Source organism: Pleurodeles waltl, chromosome 4_2, assembly GCF_031143425.1.
Source record: "Pleurodeles waltl isolate 20211129_DDA chromosome 4_2, aPleWal1.hap1.20221129, whole genome shotgun sequence".
In the NCBI taxonomy this organism is placed as follows: domain Eukaryota; kingdom Metazoa; phylum Chordata; class Amphibia; order Caudata; family Salamandridae; genus Pleurodeles; species Pleurodeles waltl.
Genome location: NC_090443.1, coordinates 283,445,595 through 283,472,005, shown reverse-complemented (window position 1 = coordinate 283,472,005; position 26,411 = coordinate 283,445,595). Strand labels below are relative to the sequence as shown.

The 26,411-nt window shown below is 43.8% G+C and overlaps 1 protein-coding gene across 7 annotated transcripts in view; it reads left to right on the top strand.

Moving 5' to 3' along the window:
* Positions 1–26,411, top strand: part of EP300 (E1A binding protein p300) — a 498,766-nt gene that overhangs the window by 66,924 nt on the left and 405,431 nt on the right. For all 7 annotated transcript variants that reach the window (XM_069231138.1, XM_069231137.1, XM_069231136.1 and 4 more), the window contains exons 3-4: positions 14,975–15,151; positions 15,554–15,815. In XM_069231138.1, the coding sequence (XP_069087239.1) occupies positions 14,975–15,151; positions 15,554–15,815 (439 nt within the window). The remainder of the gene's footprint in view (positions 1–14,974; positions 15,152–15,553; positions 15,816–26,411) is intronic.

Here is a 26,411-nt window from a genome sequence, read left to right as displayed (position 1 = left end):
AGAGTTTTTGAAAAGTGCCTGGCAGTCGTAGCTGCACATATCAGAAGGCAGCAAATACATGTGTTCCCGTACCTAGACGATTGGTTAATCAAAACCAACACGCTAGAAAAGTGTTCACAACACACAAAGTATGTCATAGAAACCCTCCACAAACTAGGTTTCTCAATCAACTACACAAAGTCACACCTTATACCGTGTCAAACACAGCAATACTTAGGGGCGACAATCAACACAGCAAAAGGGATTCCACTCCAAGTCCACAAAGGGTTCAGGCATTTCACAATGTAATACAGGCCATGTATCCATAACAAAAAATACAAGTCAAAATGGTGATGAAACTCCTAGGCATGATGTCCTCATGCATAGCCATTGTCCCAAACGCAAGGTTGCACATGCGGCCCTTACAACAGTGCCTAGCATCACAGTGGTCACAGGCACAGAGTCAACTTCCAGATCTGGTGTTGGTAGACCGCCAAACATACACCTCGCTTCAATGGTGGAACAGTATAAATTTAAACCAAGGGCGGCCTTTCCAAGACCCAGTGCCACAATATGTAATAACGACAGATGCCTCCATGATAGGGTGGGGAGCACACCTCAATCAATACAGCATCCAAGGACAATGGGACACTCACCAAAAACAGTTTCACATAAATCACTTAGAACTATTGGCAGTATTTCTAGCGCTCGAAGCATTTCAACCCATAATAAGCCACAAACACATTCTTGTCAAAACAGACAACATGACAACGATGTATTAACTAAACAAACAGGGAGGGACACACTCAACACAGTTGTGTCTCCTGGCACAAAGAATATGGCATTGGGCGATTCACAACCACATTCGCCTAATAGCACAATTTATTCTAGGAATTCAGAATCAGTTAGCAGACAATCTCTCTCGGGATCACCAACAGATCCCCGAATGGGAGATTCACCCCCAAGTACTGAATACTTACTTCCAGAGTTGGGGAACACCACAAATAGATCTATTTGCAACAAAGGAAAACGCAAAATGCCAAAACTTCGCATCCAGGTACCCACAAGATCAGTCTCAGGGCAATGCGTTATGGATGAGTTGGTCAGGGATATTTGCTTACGCTTTTCCCCCTCTCCCACTCCTTCCATATCTAGTTAACAAGTTGAGTCAAAACAAACTCAAACTCATACTAATAGCGCCAACATGGGCAAGACAACCTTGGTACACAACACTACTAGACCTTTCAGTAGTGCCTCATGTCAAACTACCAAACATACCAGATCTGTTAACGCAACACAAACAACAGATCAGACACCCAAATCCAGCATCGCTGAATCTAGCAATCTGGCTCCTGAAGTCCTAGAGTTCGGACATTTAGACCTTACACAGGAATGTATGGAGGTCATAAAACAAGCTAGGAAACCTACCACTAGACATTGCTATGCAAATAAGTGTAAAAGATTTGTATATTACTGCCACAACAATCCAATTCAACCCTTACACGCATCTGCCAAAGACATCGTAGGATACTTACTACATTTGCAAAAATCAAAGCTAGCTTTTTCTTCCATTAAGATACATCTTACAGCAATTTCAGCTTACCTGCAAATTACGCACTCAACTTCTCTATTTAGGATACCAGTCATAAAAGCATTTATGGAAGGTCTAAAGAGAATTATACCACCAAGAACACCACCAGTTCCTTCATGGAACCTCAACATTGTCTTAACACGACTCTTGGGTCCACCTTTTGAGCCCATGCACTCTTGTGAAATGCAATACTTAACATGGAAAGTTCCATTTTTAATTGCCATCACATCTTTAAGAAGAGTAAGTGAGATTCAAGCATTTACCATACAAGAACCATTTATTCAAATACACAAGCATTAGGTAGTTCTACGGACAAATCCTACATTTTTACCAAAAGTAATCTCACCGTTCCACTTAAATCAAACAGTAGAATTACCAGTGTTCTTCCCACAGCCAGACTCTGTAGCTGAAAGAGCACTACATACATTAGACATCAAAAGAGCGTTAATGTACTACATTGACAGAACAAAACTAATTCGAAAAACAAAACAATTATTTATTGCTTTCCAAAAACCTCATACAGGAAATCCAATCTAAACAAGGCATTGCTAGATGGATAGTTAAGTGCATTCAAACCTGTTATCTTAAAGCAAAAAGAGAACTGCCTATTACACCAAAGGCACACTCAACTAGAAAGAAAGGTGCTACCATAGCCTTTCTAGGAAATATTCCAATGACCGAAATATGTAAAGCAGCTACATGGTCTACGCCTCAGCACCTCTACACAGTAGTGTTTGGTAAATGTATAACGGCACAACAAGCCACAGTAGGCCAAGCAGTACTATGAACATTGTTTCAAACAACTTCAACTCCTACAGGCTGAACCACTGCTTTTGGGGAGATAACTGCTTACTAGTCTATGCACAGCCTGTGTATCTGCAGCTACACATGCCATCGAACGGAAAATGTCACTTACCCAGTGTACATCTGTTCGTGGCATTAGTCGTTGCAGATTCACATGCGCCCACCCGCCTCCCCGGGAGCCTGTAGCCGTTTAGAAGTTGATCTTGAACATTTGTATATTTGTAAATATATTACTTTAAACTACATTATGTACATTACTCCATTGCATGGGCACTATTACTAGCATACACAACTCCTACCTCACCCTCTGCGGGGGAAAACAATCTAAGATGGAGTCGACGCCCATGCGCAATGGAGCCGAAATGGGAGGAGTCCCTCGGTCTCGTGACTCGAAAAGACTTCTTCGAAGAAAAACAACTTGTAACACTCCGAGCCCAACACCAGATGGCGGGATGTGCACAGCATGTGAATCTGCAGCGACTAATGCCACGAACAGATGTACACTGGGTAAGTGACATTTTCCATATATATATATCTGTTCGATGGCATGTGTAGCTGCAGATACACATGCTGTGCACATCCCGCCATCTGGTGTTGGGCTCGGAGTGTTATAAGTTGTTTTTCTTTGAAGAAGTCTTTTTTCGAGTCACGAGACCGAGGGACTCCTCCCATTTCGACTCCATTGCGCATGGGCGTCGACTCCATCTTAGATTGTTATTTTCCGCCATCGGGTTCGGACGTGTTCCTTTTCGCTCCGTGTTTCGGGTCGGAAAGTTAGTTAGAATCTCAGAAAAATCGTCAGTATTGTTTGCGTTCGGTATCGGGTTAGTTACAACAGATCGACACCGAATTAAGAAGAGCTCCGGTGGCCCTTCGGGGTTTTCTTCCATCCCCGTCGGGGCCTGGTCGGCCCAGCCACGTGTCTCTTCAAGGCTGATGGAACGGACCCCATTCCGCTTCTGTCCAAAATGCCATAACAAGTATCCATATACAGATCAACATCTGGTCTGTAACTTGTGTTTGTCACCAGAACACAAGGAGGATACTTGTGAGGCCTGTCAAGCGTTTCGGTCCAGGAAGACACTCAGGGACCGAAGAGCAAGAAGACTGCAAATGGCATCGGCGCCGACAGGACAAGAGCGTTTCGAGGAGGAGGAAGAAACATTCTCCACCCAGGAGTCGGACTCTGAAGAGATCGATCCCGAGGAAACGCCGAAAACCGTGAGTAAGACGTCAAAACCAAGAACTCACGAGAAAAGCGCTAAAGCCCAGGGGACGCCACCGCCAACAGGCCATGGCTTAACCCGAAAAGTAGGTGACCGTTCATCGGCACCGAAAAAGGGCGAGCTGGTGTCGAAGTCATCCGACTCCGGTCGAGATACCGCCACACAGCAATCTCGGGCCCGAGATAGTGGCTCAGAGAAGATTCGGCACCGAGACACCGGCACCGAAACGGGTCGGCACCGAGAGAGCACGACGCCGAAAGTAAAAAAGGTTTCGTCGGAGCCGAAAAAAGCAGCCGAAAAGGTTTCGGTACCGAAATATCCGGCCTTGGAACCGAAAACAAGTTGCTACACTGAGGAACAAGGACTGTCCACACAAATGAAGACACATAGATTTGGACAGGAATTACAGGCAATAGAGCCAGATCACACACAAAGACGGCTCTTTATTCAAAAAGATACAGGGAAGATCAGCACTCTTCCTCCAGTCAAAATGAAACGCAAGCTTGCCTTCCAAGACAAAGACAAACAGCCACACGCAAAGGTGGCTAAACAAGTAACACCGCCACCATCCCCACATCACTCTCCGCAACCATCACCGGTAGCCACTCCACCAATGATGCAATCCCCAACTCATACAGGAATAAGTCAAGATGACCCTGACGCATGGGACCTTTATGACGCACCAGTGTCAGATAATAGTCCAGAATGCTATCCAGCTAAACCATCACCACCAGAGGATAGTACAGGCTACGCACAGGTGGTGTCAAGAGCAGCTGCATTTCATAATGTCAGCCTTCATTCAGAGCCCATTGAAGACGACTTTCTTTTTAATACACTGTCGTCCACACACAGCCAATATCAGAGTCTTCCTATGCTACCCAGAATGCTAAAACACTCCAAACAAGTGTTTGAGGAGCCTGTTAAAGGGAGAGCCATTACTCCAAGAGTAGATAAAAAATATAAACCGCCACCAACAGACCCAGTGTACATTACACAACAGCTAACACCAGACTCTGTTGTAGTGGGAGCAGCGCGCAAAAGAGCCAACTCTCATACTTCAGGAGATGCACCACCTCCAGATAAAGAAAGTCGAAAATTCGATGCTGCAGGCAAAAGGGTGGCGGCACAGGCAGCAAACCAGTGGCGTATTGCAAATTCGCAAGCTTTGCTAGCCAGATATGATAGGGCCCATTGGGATGAGATGCAACACCTTATTGAACATTTACCCAAGGAGTTCCAAAAAAGAGCGCAGCAAGTAGAAGAAGAAGGACAGGGTATCTCCAATAATCAGATACGGTCAGCAATGGATGCTGCAGACACAGCTGCTAGAACTGTCAACACAGCAGTAACAAGAAGGAGACATGCATGGCTGCGTACATCAGGATTTAAACCAGAGTTAGAGCAAGCTGTGCTGAATATGCCATTCAACGGACAGCAGTTGTTTGGGCCGGAGGTGGACACTGCGATCGAAAAACTTAAGAAAGATACTGACACGGTCAAAGCCATGGGCGCACTCTACTCCCCACAGAGCAGAGGCACATTTCAAAAGACACAACCACCGCTTTTGGGGAGATAACTGCTTACTAGTCTATGCACAGCATGTGTATCTGCAGCTACACATGCCATCGAACGGAAAATGTCACTTACCCAGTGTACATCTGTTTGTGGCATTAGTCGCTGCAGATTCACATGCACCCACCCGCCTCCCCGGGAGCCTGTAGCCGTTTAGAAGTTGATCTTCAACATTTGTAAATTTGTAAATATATTACTTTAAACTTCATTATGTACATACGTATTCACTCCATTGCATGGGCACTATTACTAGCATACACAACCCCTACCTCACCCTCTGCGGGGAAAACAATCTAAGATGGAGTCGACGGCCATGCGCAATGGAGTCGAAATGGGAGGAGTCCCTCGGTCTCGTGACTCGAAAAAAGACTTCTTCGAAGAAAAACAACTTGTAACACTCCGAGCCCAACACCAGATGGCGGGATGTGCACAGCATGTGAATCTGCAGCGACTAATGCCACGAACAGATGAAATTATAGGTTGGGAAATGAACTCAATCTAGACTCTGGTAATATGGGATACAGCATGGTGGATAAGGCCCAAGTTGCCCTTTCTATAAAGAACTGCATTTGTAATTCTTTTTTAACCTGTTTCGGTGTGTTGTGCGTGTATATACAGTAATTTTTATTTATATTTAAAATTTTGTGAAATGTTTTTTTATACGTTTTTGGATGAAATCATTTTAAACTAGTCTTAAGAATGTAAAGGTTTCTATTCTCTTTATAATGTGTCTGTATTGAAGATCTTGTGACAAACTTGCTCTCGGTATTTTTTTGCCGAAAAAAGCAGAAATTGACTGACTCCAACTTGCCTGTTGGCATATTCAGGCTTTGCAGTGGGACCTGAAGTTCCAATGGGCACAGCATCACGCAGTCTCTCTTAACTGGTCCAAATCTCAGATAGAACTGGAAAAGACCTGTAGTGTTGAATGACAAACCGCAATTGGGTCAGCGGCAGACCCTCTCCCTTCCCCATAGCGAGCTGACTAGTGAGATGCGTCATTACTAGGCTGGGACAGCCACTAGGGAGAGGCGGAGATCAGAGGATTCTGGTCTCCAGTGAAGTCTGGTCTCAACATCAATTTGTTGTAGCTGTGACCTGTCCGTTTGACATAAAAAGCCTTTCTTCCTTTCTTCAAGGAAAGGCTGGTGCAGATTCTCACAGACACCACCACTGCCATGTGGTGCAGCAGCAAACAGGGCGAGATGAGATTATGGACTGTTTTTTAAGAGGCCCTGCCCTGCATTTCTCAACATGGCTGGAGTACGTGGCTGGAACATTAGGGCATTTCCATGCTGGTTCAACATCTGGTGGACTCTCTAAACACCATGGCAGATAAACTCTGCTATCGATGTCTAGAGGATCACAAATGGCATCTCCATCCGAAGGTGGTGCAAGGTCTTTCAAGATTGAGGAGAGCCTTGTTAGATGTTCACCGCCCCTGAAAAACGTAAACTAAATGTCAGCAGTTCTGTGTGCTGGAGTTTCAAAGGCGGCTCTCGCTTAGAGATGCTTTTAATCTTGAGTGGTGCTCAGGCATTCTGTATGCCTTTCCGCGGATACCATTCCTGTCCAGAGTTCTCAAGAAGATCAAAAATGACCAATCCCAAGTCATTCTTGTGGCTTTGGATTGGTCACCAAGAGTATGGTATCCTGAACTCTTATGATCATCAATACTTTATTCAGTGTACTCATACGAAAGTATCTTCTGTCGCAGCAACAGGGCAAGTTCTTCAACCTGAACCTGCGTACCCTCCACCTTCATGCCTGGAGATTGGTGCAGCACCCTTTCACTGCTGGTCACTACACCAGATTACTAATTCATCCCTATGGTAGGCCCTTTCAGTCCAAAGGCCAGGTTGCAGGTTCCTGTGTTTGTGTGGGCACCCCTGCATGAGCAAAGGCGCCCCCATGAACTCCAATTCAGTGGACTTCGCAAGTGCAGGGAAGCCATTTTATCTATTTATTGGCCACTACCTGTGGTCCAGCTACATAATGGTAACTCTGAACCTGGGCATGTTTGGTATCAAACATGTTGGAATCACACCCCAATACGGATTGCTGAATTGGTGGCATGATTCCATGCACCCTGGGGTTCCTTAGAGGATCCTCCAGTTCTGCTCCTACCAGTCTTTCATGGTCTGTGGGCAGCCCACAGTGCTGCACGCCCCAGACACGACTTTGCCCTCCTGCTGCTTGACCAGCTCGAGCAGGGGACAGCAGGACAAAGGATTTCTTGTAGGAGAGGGGTGCAGCCTCCTCTCCTATGGAATAGGTGTTACTGGGCTGGCGAGGGGGTAACCTCCCTGTACCACCGAACTGCTTTGAAAAGCACATTTGGTTCTCTCCTTAGATAATCCGGTTTGCACCAATCCATGGACCAGTGGTCCCCACTCAGGCATGAAATACATAAAGGAAAGCGAAGTGATCTTTCCCCTGTCCATCTCCACCCCTAGATTGGTGCGCAGCGCTCCTCCAGGTGGCCACTTGGTTCTGCCATCTTGGAACCAAGGTGTGCAAGGGCCTCTGGGAGCATCTGACTGGGTAGGCCAGGTAAGAGAGCCCTCCTGATAGGTGGTCACCCTAGAGAGTGAACAAACCCCCTTTTTGGGCTATTTAGGGACTCCCTTGTGGGTGGGTCCTCAGATTCTTCGTGCAAGATCCTGCAATGAACTCTCTGCAAGACGACATCTGCTCCTGGCCTCTGGAACCGCTGCTGAGATACACAGGAGCTGGACAAGACCGCACTGCCTGAGAAGATTTCTCTTTGCAACATTGTTTCCGTGCCTCCTGTCAGCATTCTGCAACATCTCCAAGGCTGTGCATCCTCTGGTGTCGGCAAGACTTCAACTGCACCAAGAAGAAATCTCTCTTGGAGTGAAGGAGTCACTCCCCAGCATCTGCAGGTACCTAAGGCAAAGACATCCAGCTGGTGGGATCTTCTGCCCGTTTGATCTGTGAAGATTCGCCAACACAGATAGTTCTGAGGGATCCCTGGGGTCATCTCTACCTTCTTTCCAACGTGGGAGATGGTGAGCCCTTGTCTCTGCCACTGGAACAGACCCCTGTGCACTGCAACTGACCAAGGCTTGTTAAGTCCTGCACCAAGGGATCTTTAGGCTCCAAGTAGCCCCAGCACTCTGCCTCTGCAAGGACAGTCTCCTCCCTGCAGCTCCAGGGACGTGGGACTCCTCTTAGGGTGTGCTGACTGGGCCTAACTGTGACTTATTGTGCCTGCTGCTAGTTTGGTTGCTTGTGGGGACTCTGACTGCTTCTTCTGGCTCTCCTGCATCCTGAGGGTCAGTCCGGACTCGCCTCCAAGGGTCGAGTCCCCAGTAAGTTGCTAGTGGTCCACAGTTCTAAAAAACCCCTAGCAGTTCTTTTGCATTTGCCTGTGCTTGTTGGTGGCCCTCCTGAACACTGACCCGTCTGCAAACTGATGACCATCAAGGGACAGTTTGTAGCTGACTTCAGGAACTCCTCTGCAGCTCCTGGACCTTACAGCTGGACTTCATCACAGACGACCCCGGTCTTCAGCTCCAGAAGGAGGGCATTGCCTCCTGCCTCTCCTGGAGACTCCTGGTTGGACTAAACTCTGTCCCTTTCTTTTGCAGGTCCTCCTCGCCCAGAATCCGCCCTGGAGTTTCGCCGGTCTGGTCCTGTTAGCCTGTGAAACAACCATGTAACTTACCTCTTTGCACCCAGCCGCTGGGGCCTTCTAATTACTTACCTTTTGGGGTTCCACTCTTCCCTAGCCCTTGGCTAACTACTTCATGCACTCTGGTGGGGGAGGGGCACCCTTTCGCATTCCATTTTTTAGTATATGGATTGGCCCCTCTTCTAGGGCCCTTGCTAATTTATACTTTTCCTGAGTACTTACTAGTGTATATTGTGTGTTCATACATCCAGCGAGAGGTATGCCAATGGTAGTGTAGTCTGGTGTACCTATAATAAAGTACCCTTTCGCATTCCATTTTTTAGTATATGGATTGGCCCCTCTTCTAGGGCCCTTGCTAATTTATACTTTTCCTGAGTACTTACTAGTGTATATTGTGTGTTCATACATCCAGCGAGAGGTATGCCAATGGTAGTGTAGTCTGGTGTACCTATAATAAAGTACCTTTATTTTTGCAACACTGTGTGGGTCCTTTCATGTGTGATAAGTTATGGTTTGACTACTATGGTATTACAAGTGCTTCACATGCCTTCTAGATGAGTCTTGGCTGCTCACCACAGCTACCCTAGCGAGCCCTGGCTGACTATACACTGTAACACTATCAGGGTTGCCTGGACCCAGTGTAAGGTGTAACACCATAGGTGTCCGCCACACAGTGGGCCAGTTTTCTACGTAAGTAATCTGCAGCTATATATTCTCTAGGAAATAAGACTTTGTAGAAGGTAAGTAGCTTGTTCTTTACCACCACAAACTACAAGGCCTAAAGCAATATATGTTTACATTGGTTCTTGGTACACATCAGGGAAGATAATTTGCCAGCTCATGCAATTTGTAGAAACGCAATACCAGGAAAAATAGCCTTCCAAGAATGGCATAAAAGATTGATCCCATTGAGATGCTAGAATCCTCCATTGCGGCACCTACACTTAGTTCTGACTACACTCTTGTCAACTCTTTTAGGTTAAAATACTTGATCTAAAAGTGGCCCTATGAATTGTAGTCTTCTATGTACAAACACAACCAGAAGTATTTGTGAATACATTCTGAAAACAGCGGTTGCCCCTTCAGTTTCATCATTGCTTTGGTGAAATGTGTACAGATTTATGTTTGGAAAGGAAATCTTACCTGAAGCAGTAGTTTTGACACATGTATTTGCTGTAATGCAGCCCACCCAGCCACTTCATTAATGTCAAGGGTATGATAATTAGTGTTACTATGTTCCCTTATACCACACACATGTTTATTAGTGGATGGTTGTTCTAACTTTACGGCCTTTTTAAAAATTTCAAAGCAATATGTCAAGGAATGAGATTGGCCGTTCTTAGTTGAATACGTTATTTTCATGCAGGCAACTAAATAAAGCATTTGATAGAATTTGTCTGCTACCAAAAACATTTGTTAGTCTTTTAAAGAATGCCCTAAATTTAAGACACTGAATATAGTGCACCTTGTGTAGGAGCATTTGTTCCTGTTTTTGAAGTTTGTATGGGACATGAGAATGGCTTAGTGGCACAAGTGACACTAGTAAATGTTGTTTTGAGAGCAGATGTTTGTGATTTTGGACTAGCCTGCCATTAGTGTGTTGTGCGATTCTGCTTGCTGATCAGTGACTGCTGCTGCTGTGACTGACTGAGTATTCTCAATTGGTAGAATAACAACTTTGAATTTATTCGGCATACGCTGCCCCATTACTAGATAGCATTTCACATGTGATGCTATTTGGACTGGATAGCCAGAACAGTGTACTGCACAATATAGGTTCTTTCATGTTTGGTACCCTAGTACAGCAACCTTTCTCCAGTATTGTATGTTTCATAGATTCACATGCTTGAATTGTCCTCACCCTTATGGTGGGAGTTCCTCTGTAACAGTAATATAGGCTGTGTTAAAACATTAGTATTAAATGCCATCGAAAACAGTAGACAATTCACATTGTTTTAAAATATCCAAACTTCAACCAGTGGCAGCAGAGATCTTGAACCACTCATCCCATGCAGAGCCACCATCCCTCAGATTTCGAGAACAAGTGTAATACTCAGAAAAAAATTGAGGTATGTAATTGGTGAGCCTTAACAGAGAGGAGGGAGGGTCGCATGAGAATCTATGAAAGATATCAATACTGGAGAACCACAGTGTACTGGTAAGTAATATGTTTTTTTTCTCCAGTATTGCATCTTCATGGATGCACATGCTTGAATCAGACCAGTAAGCAGTACACCAAGTGAACCACGAAGGCGGGTAAGGCAAACCATCCCATCACGATAAAGAAATACAGTACTGTTAAACTCTTAATTGTGAATTCAGCGCAAGGATACTCAAATCATTACCTGCCAAAGCTGCAAGAAAGGTAAGAGTGATAGAGATCATACAAAAAAAGCATATGAAGAAAACTAATTGTTGCATAACTTATATAAACGGACGCCTTTGCGCTAGCTGTCCAACCGCCACATCTGCTTTTTGCCAGGAATCAAGGCAGTAGTGTTTCATGAAGGTGAGGGCATTAACCCTCGTCGAAGCCCTGCAAATGTGAGGCAACCATACTAGGGATGTAGAAGCAACAACCTGCCCTGCAGAATGCACCTTCAACTTCATAGACCACGGTCTGCCTGCTTTCTCGTGACAGAAAGTGATGGTTGCAGACACCTAACGAGCAATACCTGCTTGTGACAGAACTTGTCTTTTCCTTGGAGATGCACAAGAAATCAAGAGTTGGCCAGCATTTTTTGAGTTTTAGTTCTCTAGAGGTAGAACTTGAGACAGTCTGACGTGAAGAGAATGCAAGGCTCTCTCCTCTGGCAAAGATGCTTTACTGAAGAATATTGGCAAAATGATGGGCTCATTTAGATGGAAAGATGTTGGCTATTTCGGGATGAGTTTAGGGTTAGTTCGAAGAATGACTATCGTCCCGAAATTGTAAATATGGTTCTTGACTTGTTAAGGTTTGGATTTCACATTTTCCCCACGGAGGCAAACTACTTTCAAAGGGAGATATTTCACGTTAATCTTACAGATTTGTTCAAAGGGAGCTCTCATGAGCTAAGACTGTGTTTAGCTGCCATACCACAGGAGGAGGCTTTACTGGAGGATAAACGCGAAATTGACGCTTCCTGAACTATTTCACCAGCATGTTGGACTATCATGACAGTTTTCCTGAACGTCTCCTAAATCTGGATAAAGCAGCCAGATGGACTAAGTCCTGATTTCGCTAGCTGTAGCAGATATGGAAGTACATGCTCTAGAGTAGATCAGAGACGTGGAGATGACTGCGAGCCATGCCAGGAGCAAATCCTCTTCCGTTTTGCACAGTAACATTTATTTGTGGATGCAGCATGAGCATTTTGGAGAGTCGATTTGCAATCCTCAGTAAGTGTTGGAGTCCTGAACTCATTGTCGTGAGGAGCGAAGCTGACAATTTGACAGAGCGAATCTTTGGATGTACATATTGCTCCTCGTTTATCAATAGAAGATCCTCCAATGGTTGTAACTGAATATGCAAGCACTGAGATAGACTAAGAAGCCAGATGAACCTAAACGGCCTTGGCCAAACTAGGGCTATGAGTATGAGACGTAAGGTTCCTACTTCATCTTGTGAATGACCTAGGGGGTGAGCGGTAATGGTGGGAAAGACATATGCGAACAGGTAACTTTGTATTTGCTACATGCCTCTTGATAGTACCTTTTGCAGTGCTTCATAACCTTGTGCGTGTTTTCCTCCTGTTTTTTGTACGCCCTGCTGCATTTAATAAAGAATGTGTTTCATGATGCATGCACACATTGTATAGGAACTTGTCAGTTTCAGCATGCCTCATTTCATGTGTTTATACGTTTCACAAACGGGCTTCCGCTGTTTTATTCATCCTCTGGCTCTAATGAATAGCTTTAAGTAGGAGGGGGATATTTAGACACGGGGTGTAATGGGTCATATCTTCCCACAAGCCTTAAGGTGTACAGGTATGTGTACAACCCTGCCTTGATGAGGAAATGCCCGTTAAGTTTTTATTCCCTGCTTTTTGATATAAATTTGTAGTTTGTGCGCTAAGGTGGTGTTTCGGGGCCATGGGCTATTATTTCATACGGTGGATATTTGTCCATAATGCATGTTCCTAAAAGATGTGACACTCCGTAGCTTGCTTAAGGGGCTGCAGGTTGTGTGTAGCGACAAGGAGTGAGACTGACAGAGGTTTGGGATCTTTTGGTTTGAAAGTTGTGTGTGAAGGATGTGCTTGGCGTTAATAGCTCACTGTTCGATAGAGCACGGTGGGTGGTGTGTAGAGAGTAGGCATGTGCCAGAGGACTAGCTCTGTTACCTGCTGTGTGATAGGAAGCTGGGTGTGGAGGGGCCAGTGGGTGTGTCAGTCTGCCGTGACAGTGCTTCAGAAGCCTGTCAGGTGTGTGGAGAGCAGAAGTGTGCCTGGGCTGGATGATAGCCTGGTGTTTGACTGTACGTTGTGGTTTGTTTGTTGTTGAGCAGGATTGGCACTGGAGGAGTTCAGAAGTAGGTCGAATGTGTTGTATTATGTAGTGTACTGTTGTGTTGTGTAGTCTTGTCTGTGGATGGGTGTAGGATTTTGTGTCAGGATTCTGAAAGCAGTGGGAGGAGTGAAGAAGTTTGCGTGGATGATAGACACGTTTTGGTGCACTGCTCCTGCTGATCTTCGTCCAAGCAGGGACTGACTAGCCCTGCATCAATTGTTCTCTCTACATGGCCCTCCCTTGCCATCTGCATGTTCCCAGGCCCAGTGCAGTTGGAAAAAATGGCAAACCTCTTTTATAATGCATAATGCCTACAAGGGACCCTCCATGAGTTAACTGTGCCCCAGTCCTTCTGCCTTTTTCAGAAGTTATTGGATACATTACCATCTGCACAGCTACCGAGTTAGTCAGTCCGTCACGCTACTCTTGCCACATAAACATTCTGCAACCCAGGCCCAGTGCTTCTAGAACTGCTGGTTATGTGGTCTACCCCCTGCACTGCTCCTGAGTCTCTTACTGACCTTTCAATGGTCCAGTTCTCCTGCACAGAGTCTGTGCCTATAGCTGTAGTGCTGTTGGTTCGGTTTGCTTTATTCTAGTGGCTGATTTTTTTTTTTTAATTATTAATTTTTTATTTATCTGTATGGCCTAAAAAGTCTGTTGGCCAATCTTGAGATTTCATATCCCTATTTTACCTCCCTACCCCTTTTTTCCCTTAATGGTGTACTTTCTACTTAGCATTGTCCTTGTCACATAATCCTTGTTCCATTTCCCCTTTGCCACCATAATTTTAGATCCTCTTATTTAATTATCCACATATTTTTATTTTCCTGGTAACTGACCCAAGAGAATTACAGGTTACTTATGTCCCTGGCTTTCAGTATAGCACAATATGGCTCCCCACCTGGAAGATCCTGAGAGGATCACCCACATTTAGCATAGCGCCTAATGGAGGCATCTCCTGCTCAGTGCCTCAGAACCCTTCTTCCCTTTTACAGTATTTTTGGGCTCTTGACTCGTGCATGACCATCTCCTCATCCTCCTGCCACTGCACCCATAGACACGCGCTAATGTTCAACTCCTTGCCGCACCTCCGGCTGTCTACTCTGCTACATGTCCCATCTCTGTATGACAGTCCATTTTGTCTGGTATAGAGCAGAATAGCAGTGAACTCTAGCCTATTGCATTCCTTCTTTTGGGCAGCGTGACAGAGTGGGCTTTCTGTTTAAGGACGGTTTAAACTAGTTGTTCTTACAGCATCAAGTAGAGAATGCTTTTTTTTTGTCTTTTCTGCTTCTGAAGGGCAGTTAGAAATCTTTGATTGTGACATTATTTTGTTGATTTGTGCAGGCGTAGGGAATTTATGTAAGTGCGGAAAAATTGGGTTGTGTGGCTTTGAATCTTCTGGGATAAGATTGTTAGTAAGACCTGAGGACCATTGGCAGCAGTTCTGGAAAATGAAAGCATGTTTTTTTAGGTCCGCAATGAGGTACTGCTGTAAAACTTCTGGGGGTGCCTTCTTAGCCATCCTCCAGATTCTGAGCTCTTTGGGTGCTTTCTCTGTGAAGCTTTCCCTTAAGTTTTTGATTTTCAGAAGGCATTTGTGCCTAACATCCGTAGCTATGTCTGAGCCTCAATTTCTCTTTTTTTCAGATGGGAATGGTCAACGCTCCCAACCCCTATGGCTCTCAGTACAGCCAGGCATCAGGGCCACAGATGGGACCGGGTTCACTGGGGCCACAGATGCAGAGCAAGGCTGGCTTGCAGAACAACTTACCGCAGTTCAACATGGACAAGAAAAATGTCCCTGGAACGGGCCTGGCTACCATGGTGAGTACAATGCTGAGTGTTCCTGTTGACTTGTTTATCTAAACACCTCCACTGCTGAAATCTAAAGTTAGCTCCTTCATCTAGGGCTGTGCTTTGTAGCAGACTTGTTAAGAAGCAGTCATGTGCTCTTCCTACACATGGCAGTTTCAGGGCTTACCAGCAGGAGTTGCTTTCTACCAGGATCTGATTTTCACAGCAGGACACTTAATCTGGTTCCAGCAGGTTTTGCAAAGGACATCTTCAGGAGCACTCTTATGGGATATCTAGCACCACTCACAGTGATTCCATAATCTACTTTGTTACTGATTTCCTTTTATTGACTGTCTTCTAGCATGGATGGGATGCAGAAGTGATAGTGTATCATAGATCTCTTGTTCATAATCTTCTTTCTCCACACTGCAGGCCCAGCAGCAGTCTTCTCAGGTCCAGCAGGCTGGCATGGTTTCTGCTGCCCCTCCTGGCATGGGCTCCGGAGCACCTACTGCCGACCCAGAGAAGCGCAAACTCATCCAGCAGCAGCTTGTGCTCTTGCTTCATGCACACAAGTGTCAGCGACGTGAGCAGGCCAATGGGGAAGTGCGGCAGTGCAACCTCCCACACTGCCGCACCATGAAGAATGTCCTCAATCACATGACCCACTGCCAAGCTGGCAAATCCTGCCAGGGTGAGTTGCTGCTTCTCTATAGTGGGGTAAATAAATGGGAGGTGATTAGTGTGTTGTGGGAGGGGTAGTTCTCAGTAATGGGTAATGGGTAAGGGAAGGGTAAGAGGGCACTATTGGTGAACTGAGAACAGTGTTTTTGGCAACTGCTGGAGAACAGATATTGGTTGCTCTTAGTAGCCAGCGTTTGCGGGCCTTTTGTGGGTGGGCAGTGTAAGTGAAAGACTGACTTGGGCAATGTGTACTCTGTGCCCTTATGGAACAAACAGTGTTGATCTACAGCCTATGGTTGTGTGCATTTGAGAAATGGAAAAGATGGAGACCTGGTATCTTGTTTCAGTCCTGTTGTGAAGCAAAAATCAGGTTTGTTTTCCACATGGTTGGCATTGGGATCTAGAAGTAAACTTGAGAACTCTCTTTCAGTATCAAAATCAGTCTAGATGCCATAGGTACAAAAGTAGACATCCGGATAAACCCTGACACCAGTCCCAAGAGACTTGGTCATCTGCATTTTTAGAGTGGAATGATCCAGAGACAATAACTGCAGGCCTACAGCTATGTTTGTTTTTTAAAAGTCAGAACAAAGAGTTCCTCCGCCAACGAGATGCGTACCAAATTAGACAGGTGTTGTTTTTTTTTTTTTTAAATAGTTAAAAAAAAAAAAAAAAAAATTACTCCTGGTGTAACTTGCCTACCTGTTAATCAGCGCAAACACATTTTTCTTTCCTCTCTCAATCCAAACCCAGAGTGTCCTTCCGACATTAACTTAATCAAACAGCAGCTCCTTTACACCCACACAGCTTCCAAATTTCCTTTTTCGAAGATCACAAACTGTTTGTAGAAGGAAGATGCAAATGGAAACCCAAATCTGCATCATTTATTTTTTCATTGATAACCATAAACTATAGAAAAATATCCCGCTACATACATTGACCCCGGAAGGCTTCATGTTAAATATTTGTCCACAGAATTATGAAAACAAGATGCCATTGTCCTTTATGTCAAAAGAATGAGCAGCTCCCACAGAATCGTATCCAGTGAAATATTTTTCCAAAATGTCGACTGTTAGAATGCCAGAAGATTGTTACAGTACTGCATTGCAGCGTATTGTGTACAAATGATATAAATCTGCCTACTATTGATGATAATTACAGCTTGATCGGCTTAGATAGTAAAGCTGTGAAAATAAACAACTTTGTCATTAGGGACGCTTCCTCAACCCATGATGCTTTGTGCTGGCAGTGCAGTGCAGTTTCTTTTTTGCAGTACAATGGGATAGCTGCTGTCTCAAATGCACAAGATAAACCAGCCGGGGAGCCATTATGATTTCAGTGGTGATTCTTATGATGCAGAATCTGAAACATACAGTACATAAGCATATCCCTTGTATGTGTGGGTATTTCAGTCCTATCTCGTACACAATATGAGCATGACCAACAATTTCTATGTACGAATGGAGCACACTATGCCTGTATCATTACTCTCAAGTCGTGCATGGAAATGCCCACCTTAATTGTGTCCCATACATGCCATGTATGCTCAACTTTTATGCATGAAATGATTTTGAGGGGCCTAAGTAGATCGTCTTTAGGCATTTATTTGGTGTTTGCTATAATCAGGAAGAGTTTGTAATCCTGTTAATGGGTCAGGGAAGGATGCAATATGTGGGCGCTATGATCATATATTTTCTGCACAGCGTGAGAGTGACAAGCATATAACTTTAATTAATGTAAAGTGGCACGACAAACATACATCCCATGCACAAATTTAGGGTTATCAGTATTCTGTGCCTAACCATTGTTTACCCGTGGCTCCGTTAATCTGAATTTCATCCCCATGCCGAAACTGGTATGCTGGAATGAGATGTAGTATCTGGAAAACTCTTAACCAGTACTCTTACTTCCCCTATAATGTCTTTCTGACTTAAGCCTGCCATCAGACTTCTCTGTTAATGAACTCTTCTCATTTTTCCCTTCTGGGGTTCAATCGAAGACTGTTATCTACCATTCTAACCCTGATTGGCAGCAGTCCTCAAGAATTGTACAACATTAATCTAGCTACCCATCAGGATTGTTATTGGCTACCTATTCTGTATATATAGACTGTCTGAGGAAGCATAGACCCCATTTAAATAGCTTAATCACTCTAGCTCATCCCCAACCTTCGTTTTCTTACTGAGGTCTTGTAAAGAAAGGTCACAAAAAAATCCATACTTACTTTCAATCACTGGTCACATTTTCATCGTTTGATGAATGCTGAGATGCCAATAGTGACTAGCTTTTGTGTGTGTGTGTGTGTGTTTTTTTTTTTTTTAAATCTTTGTTTTTTTTTCTTTGTTACTTTCAGTGTTGGTTTGAGAAAAAATGTAGGAAGCTGGCTCTTTATGTGGATTATCAGTAACTAGATAAACAAAGTAAAGAGTCCAGGGGTTCCCCAATTGAATGGATAGGGGCTTGCTATGCAGTCCCAAAATGCTGTTTGGAGGTAGTGTGGTCAAGCAACCTTAGGCTTACTACAGAGTGCAATACATCCACAAATACACACAATAGTCAATAAATGAGACACGACTCAAAAAGGAGATATACACCAGTTTATAAAAATAGCAGGTATCTTTATATATGTTTAGGCATCAGAGAAAAAACGTTTAGGTAAGTACATTTTTAAATAGGCTTGCTGCATCCCCTTTGTACCCTAGACATGGTACAAAAAGAAATACAGTGGTGGAATACAAGCAACTCTAAAGTGGGAAGACCTTTCAAACCTACAGCTCCCTAGAAGACAATTATAACAGCCTCTCCCCACCTCTGTTCCTGTTGAGAATGGGATCTAGTGAGAGGTGGCATAGAACCATTTGAATAAATGATTTGGAAATGCAAGACCACGAAACAGAATCTGGTGTGATAGAGACCACTAAAACTACTTGCAAGAGAACAGTGTTGACCCAGTCAGAATAACGTTGTGGGAGGTATATAAGATCGCTCAGAAAAGGTCCATGCTAGAACATAGGTAAAAAGGAAATCACAAGGAGAAACTACAGATTCTAGAAGATAATTTTTGTCCAGAGAGTGCAACCCTTTCCAGCCCACCTTCAACGTGGATATTATAGGTGTGAACTGGCTTGAAAGGAATACCATGGCAGGATGATGGAATTGTCTAAAGCGCACCACATAGTTTTTCTCAGGTTGCCAACTGCCGTCACCGCAGATGGAGAAATTGCACAAGCTACTGTGGATTACTGTTAGGAGCTATTTCTGGCTGTTGCAGGGTAAATAGGTCAAAAGTGAAGACGGCTGTCTTTGACAGATTTAACATCCCTAGTCTGACTAAGGAATGTTGTGTACGCCTTGAGGAGGACATCTCTCATGAAGGTCCTTGACAGTCTCACACCTACAGGAAATAAATATATTGGAGCCTAATGCTTTTGAGGAGAAATGTTCAATCAGCTAGCAGCACATGTACGTTGGCCATAGAGCTTTGGAAATTACTGCTGTACCTATGATTCATCATAATGTGGGAAGCCATTGTCTCCTCCTATCCATTGATCCAATTGACTAGAATCCTACCAGATGGTCAACAGATTGCTTGAAATGGACTGCTCTCCTCCACCCTGACCAGTCTGGTTTTATACACATATGTTCCACAAATGGATGCAACAGGTCAAAGAGATAGCAGCACTTTGGATGATCTTCTGTAGCTTCAAGGCGTTTGATTAAGTTTTTTTATTCTGGCTTCCTGTTCTGATTTCTGGAAAGTTTTGGGATTAATGCCTAGATAAGCCATTTTTAGGTCGAGCACGCAAGCGCTCTGACTTGTAATCTAGCTATAGGCTTTTGACCATGTCCACCACACACCCATCACTATCACTCGTTCATGGGCTTGCCTTTTAAAAATCCTTTTTTATATTGGTAAGTACTTCGTCCCTCCTTGGGGCAATTTTGTTACCGCTTTGGCCATCGACCCTGTTACATAGATAATTGCACGTTTGACGATACGTTTGACTACGAGTGAACTTCTTTTTCCTTTGTGTCTCTCCTTCGCGCTAATGCTCATGGTGGTTGTAGCGCTTTGAATCTGCTTGGTTATGGCAACTGTTTTACTTTTCATTTTATGTGGCAAGAAAAGTCCGGTTAGAAATTTACAACGCTAATAGCTCTTAACTCGAGCAAACGTGAGACCCATTGCTTTGCAAATGCTTTTTTTTGTCTTTTTTCTTCTTTTACACACAGAGCCCACAACAGTGGCCCTAGTGAATGGAAGACTATGAAACGTGGGCTGAGCATGAGAGCGGCATGCCCAGTCTCTCCCCTCCTATTTGCTTTGACCCTTGAGGTACTGTCTCGCTGATTAAGGACCACTTTAGAGGTGGGTCCGCGGGGCTTCTGTCTCGATCAGCGGCTGGAGGACAGTGTCTTGATGTATGTGGATATTTTATTTTTATATGCTGCACCTCTCAACGGACATTACTCAGGCAGCCGGAAGGCTTCATAGAATATGAAGAATGCTCGGCACACAGAAATAACTGGTCCTGACTGATGTATGTGGATATTTTATTTTTATATGCTGCACCTCTCAACGGACATTACTCAGGCAGCCGGAAGGCTTCATAGAATATGAAGAATGCTCAGCACACAGAAATAACTGGTCCTGACCATTTATGCTGGTGAGAACCCCTGTATTGAGAAGTGGATGACTGCAAGGAATATTAAAGGTACGTCAGATTGGACTGGGTGTAGAAATACCCTGAGAACGCAAGACATTCCTTGACTGTAGCCTTGATGCAATCCTGGCTAAGTGGAGCGGGACCAGAAACAATGCCCTAGACTACTGGTCTCCCTAATGGTGAAAGTGAGCATATTTATCGCCCTCCCTACAATTCTTATAGCCTCCAGAACACCCCATACATTGTACCAGACACGCACTTTCAGATACTGGGGTGAGAGTTATGGTCCCTGTTGAATGAATGGCTATACATATATAGAGACGCTATTAATTAGGCCGGACAGATTTTCAATAAAGAAAGTTACCTTCACTACATAGCTCTACATAAATGAGAGTACAATTCATGCTTCCAAAGAAAAGGTCACAGAAGAGGGAAAACTCGCATGACTAGGGAACTGCAGAGGAGTCTAGGAAGGCCTTAAAAGAGGACTCGTGATGAGTCTGTCAAAGACAGTTCAAAAAAGGAGAGGAGAAAAAATCTCCTCACAAACTGCTAGGTCTGAGTTTCACCCTCAGAACTGTTGATGACAAAACCTAAAGCAGCTTTAAAATTCTCAGTGACCATTATCTCTGTCGAAAACTTCATCGTTAACACCACAGTGACGTGGATGAAGAATTCTACGACGCTGCCGCTTTCCACATCATCTTCTGCATCTATCATGTCGACAAAAGTATCGTCAATGAAGGCTCCACTGACGACATCCACACAACCGTCGACGGCATGGTTGACTAGAATAACTTGATCAACCCTCAAAATTACCTAGAAGTCCTTGCATTTGGCACTCCCATTTCACGTATAATAACGATGTCAATAAAAATAACAAAATCATTCATTCTGGCGGAACACACTTCCCCAAGTAAGGTGTTTCCTCTCCCTCACCCAGATGTCATGGGCATAACATAACATCGCCAGTAATATCCGTCACAAGCCAGTATCGTGGAGGTTTCTTTAACTCTTTTCCAGGACCTCCAAGGGATGCTGCAGGACTACTATAAAAGGTTTCCTGAGCCCGCAAGACCATTATCTATCCCCGACACAGCCAAATGTCCTACCTTCACCTCTGTCTCCAAGAACATATAAAAGCACAGATCCTTCCAGACTCTATCTGTTGCTTCTACTGCTCGCAAGAGCGCTAATAGCCAATCAACAGGAGAGACATTTTATGATGAAGCTAAAAATTAGACGTGGCAGGTTAAAAAATGGCAGCTCAAGCAGCCAATCACTGGCGGATTGCTAATGCCCAGGCATTACTATCATGGTACGATAGCTCACAGGGACGCCATGGAGGAAATTTTAGCTGAAAGACTAACAATTTCAAATAATTCAATTAGATGTGCTCTCAATGCTGCTGATACAGCAGCTCGCAGTATTAACACCAGAGTCGTCATTAGACGACATTCCTTGCTCATATGCTCAGGTTTTAAACCAGAGTTACAGAAGACAGTGTTGAACATGCCCTTTTGATAAAGAGCATTTATTTGGCTCACAAGTGGATACCATACTTGAAAAGCTAAATATAGACAATCACACTGCTTAAAGCTATGGGGTCACTCCAAGCCAATACATACAGGGGTACTTTTCTTCGCACAGTATTCTCAAGAGGCTTTTGATCATCATTTAATGAACAGGTTTCTACTCAAACAAAGCCCACCTGTCAGAGGTTATTTTAGAGGTTCCTACAGGGGGAACAATGACAGAGGAACAGGAAAACCATCTACATCTTGAGGCTCCTCATCCACCACCAAACAATGACTTGCTAACAAAACTACCACATCACACCACTCCTGTAGGGGGGAAGGTTACAAAATTGTTACCCAGAATGCTCTCAAACTAACACAGATCAATGGGTACTTTCCATTATCCAAATTGGTTACTGTTTGGAACTCACTTCCACTCCACCAACTACATCCCTCTTACTTAGACTCTCACAAGAACATCTCGCTCTTCTCAAAGAAGTAGGACACACTCTTCTTCTTAAAGGGGCTATAGAATCAGTACCATTACAACACCAGGGTATGGGAGCTTACTCCCTCTATTTCCTAATACCCAAAAAAGACTGGTTTCTCAGACCAATATTAGATCTCAACAAATATCCTATCTTGCAAAAACAATATGGAAATGGGTAGTTCACCACTACATTCACCTAATGGCACAATATCTCTCAAGGACAGACAATCACTTTGCAAACCTGTTCAACAGGATGCAGCAACAAGTCCACGACTGGGAACTCCTCCCACAAGACCTCCAACAGTACTTTTAAAAGTAGGGAACACCTCAAATAGACCTATATGCCACACCTCAAAACACAGAACGCCAAAACCTTGCCTCTAGGTGTCCTGACACTCAGTTAAAAGGCAAAGCTTTATGGATGAGTTAGTCGGGGTATTTGCTTATGCAAATCAGCGCAGTGATGCAGCTGTTGGGTAGTTTGTGGTTTGCCACTTATTTCAATAAGGTGAGCCTCTGTTGATTACATGTTTCCTTTTATATATTTGTACAACGTATATGATTGTTCGTGTACATATGGATATTTCTCTGTAATAATGTATATGCCACGATCTGCTGTTGGTGCTATTAACATAGTTTTATAAATACTGTAACTGCTTTTTTTTTTAGTTTTTTTTTTTTGTCCTCATCTCGCTAATCCGTGCCAATAAAGGAAGGATCCACTACTCGTTAACCCCCAGGTGTATAACCCCACAATATCAACGGGCCACTCCACCTGCCACTCTCTTCCGTGGATCCCCCGCATCCTTGGCAAGCCCGTACCGACTATCCGTCTGGTGCCAAAGCACGGAAATACACGGAAAGGGGGACTAGGTGCAATCATTGGACTTCATAACTGATATTAAACAGCACCAGTCAAGTGAAAATTTGACAAACATTTTCCCATCCCACCCAGAAAATGTCCCTTTTACTAATAGGCCCAGCTCTGTCCAAATTATACAATCGATCTACCGACCTTTGCCACTCCTGCGCTGTGGGAGGTGTTGAGCATACCCATTTATAGCAGATTTGCCGCCAGGCAATAAGCATCAATAAAAACAGAAGACATTGCTGTGTTTGGGCTTTCAAATCACAAACCCCAAATAGGACCAAAAGAGGATTCAATGTCTTTCCTTCACCAAATATCTTGTTTAAAACTTTCTGAATAGCTTCCCAGAAATTTCCCAACCTGGAGCAGTTCCAAAACATATGGATATCATCCGCATTTGGGTCATCACATCATGGACAGTTTTTCTGAGTTTTCCCGATGCGGGACAACCTGGCTGGAGTCCAATATTCTCTATGCAAAGTAAACAGATGGTTCCTCCTCATCGCCGCTGATTCAACAGTGAACCAAAGATTTGAACATGACTTTTGCCACAATGATATGCCAATGGTTGGAAACACCTCCCGCCACTTCTGGAGCGGGAGGAGGGGATCCTCAGCTGCCTCCAACAAGGCTTGATACCAAAACGCGATTTCCTTAAGTAAAGGTCACTGAGTGAGTTAATTTCTCCTCCCATCTGGATCTACCAATTTCCCCTACTTGTTAAGATTTAATCCAGCTAACCAACTGATAATATTTAAATTTAGAAATGGACACCCCCCCTCTCGCTCAAAAAATGTGGTCCAAGGAATCAACTCCACATCCTCTATAATCTGTCCCCACAATAGTACCCCACTCACTTTCAACGGGATAGATAACTTATCAAGAAGACATACCAGGGTACCTGGTGAATCCCAAATTGGGGCTAATCCAGAATAATAGGCTATCCCTAATATGTTACTGATCTGTACCCAAACCTTGCAGGCCTGCCGTGGAATCTTAGGTCGAACTTTAAAAAAAACAAAAAACCTTGGATGACCAAATTTATACAGAAAAAACTCGGCCCCTTCCTCCACGTGTGCTGCCAAGCTTTCCACAGAGGAGTATACTAAGACTTTTTACTTAAAAGAATTCTACTATTCTTAAATTGAAAAGCCAGATAATACTTATAAAAATCTGGTGCTGCTATTCCCCCCCCCCCCCCCCACTCCTTCTTCTTACACAGCTTCTTTCAAGATATCCTTATTCCCTTATGTGCCCAAACAAACGTAGACAAATCTCCCTGCAGTTTTATAAACCACTTAGACTTAAATTCCAAAGGGATAGTATTAAATAAAAACATACATTTTGGCAAAATTGTTATCTTCAAAATATTAGATCTACCTATTAAGGAGAGAGGGAGAGCCACCCATGCTCTAAGAAGTTTCTTAGTCTCCAAATGCACTTTCTCAAAATTTACCCTTGCTACCTCACCCAGATCTTTCGTAATCTGAACTCCTAAGTATCTGATCTCCTGTTTAACGGGGATTCATACAACATGTTCCAACACATAATCTGTCTTTTCAGCATTAACATTATACCCCGCCATTCTGCCAAAACCTTCTATCACCGAGTTTATTGAGGTAAGTGAAAAAGAAAGATCTCTAGTATAAATCATCAGGTCATCTGCATACAATGCAACTTTCTTTTCCCATCCCTTACTCTGGAAGGAGAGAATTTCCCTGTTATTTCTTAGCAGTATCGCAAGAGGCTCAATATATAAATCAAATAATAAAGGGGATAAAGGGCAACCCTGACGTGTTCCTCTACCAATGCCTACTTCCTGTGACAGCACATCATTAATCAAAATTCTCGCTGTTGGTGACCTATATAGCTCTTTAACTGCTCTAATAAAAGTGCTCCCTAATCCAAATAACTCCATTGCAACCTGCAAAAATAACCAGTTCACCTGATCAAATGCCTTAGCCGCGTCAAAGGTTATTTTTTGCCAGAGGGAGCTTCCCCTCTAAGGCCAAGTCTGTTGCAGCCAGCAAATCATGCACGAATTCCTGTAGCTGCCTACCTTTAATAAATCCCTTCTGATCTGGATGTACCAGACCAGGGATGACTTTCCCCAACCTTTTAGATAACAAGCTTGTATAAATCTTATAATCTGAATTAAGTAGCGAAATAGGCCGGTAAGAAGAACATTGTGTTGGATTCTTACGGGGTTTCAAGATCAAACAAATTACAGCTTCAGCCCAAGATCTCAGTGCATGCGCCCCTTCCAGAAGCATATGGTTAAACGATTTTAAAAAAACAGGATGAATTTTTCCCTCAGTAACAAATACAGCTCATTCAGGAGGTTATTTGGACCAGATACCTTCCCTTTCTTCAATCCCTTAAAAACTTCAATTAGTTCCATCTCAGTTAGCTCTCCTTCTCATAAATGTTGTGCTGACTTCTCCAAGACAGGCAATCTAACATTAGTCAGGAAGTCCCTAATCTGCTCCTCAGAATTCCGAAGCTCATCCGAATACAAAGTTTGGAAGAAGGAAACAAAAGCAGCTTCTATTTCAGTCCTCTCTGCACAGATCTGCCCAGTAACCTCTGACCTTATTGAAGAAATGTATTTCTTTGAGCGATCTGACTTTGTTTTCCAAGCTAATAATTTACTGCATCCTTCTCCGTATTTATAATGTGCATACCGACTAGTTTCCCATTTCTTCCTTTCCTGCCTTTCTAACAAACACTCCAAGTTCAGACGTGCTTTTTCATATTGCCGCTCGAGTATCTTTAATTGGCCCTTATTCTCCGTTTTCTGTGCACTCTGTATGGACTCCTGCAAAGTTGCCATTCTAGTTTCAGTATTACGTAACTTCCCTCTTTCCTCACTACGCCTGTATGCAGCCAAACTAATCAGTCTGCCCCTTATATAGGCTTTGTATGCATCCCATATTATTTGCAAGCTGGCTGAACCCTGATTCAACTCAAAGAATACTCTCGCATCTTTTTTTAATGTCTCAATTACCAAATCATCCAATAATAATGCATGACTTATTGAACACCAAAACCTAGGGACTGTCAT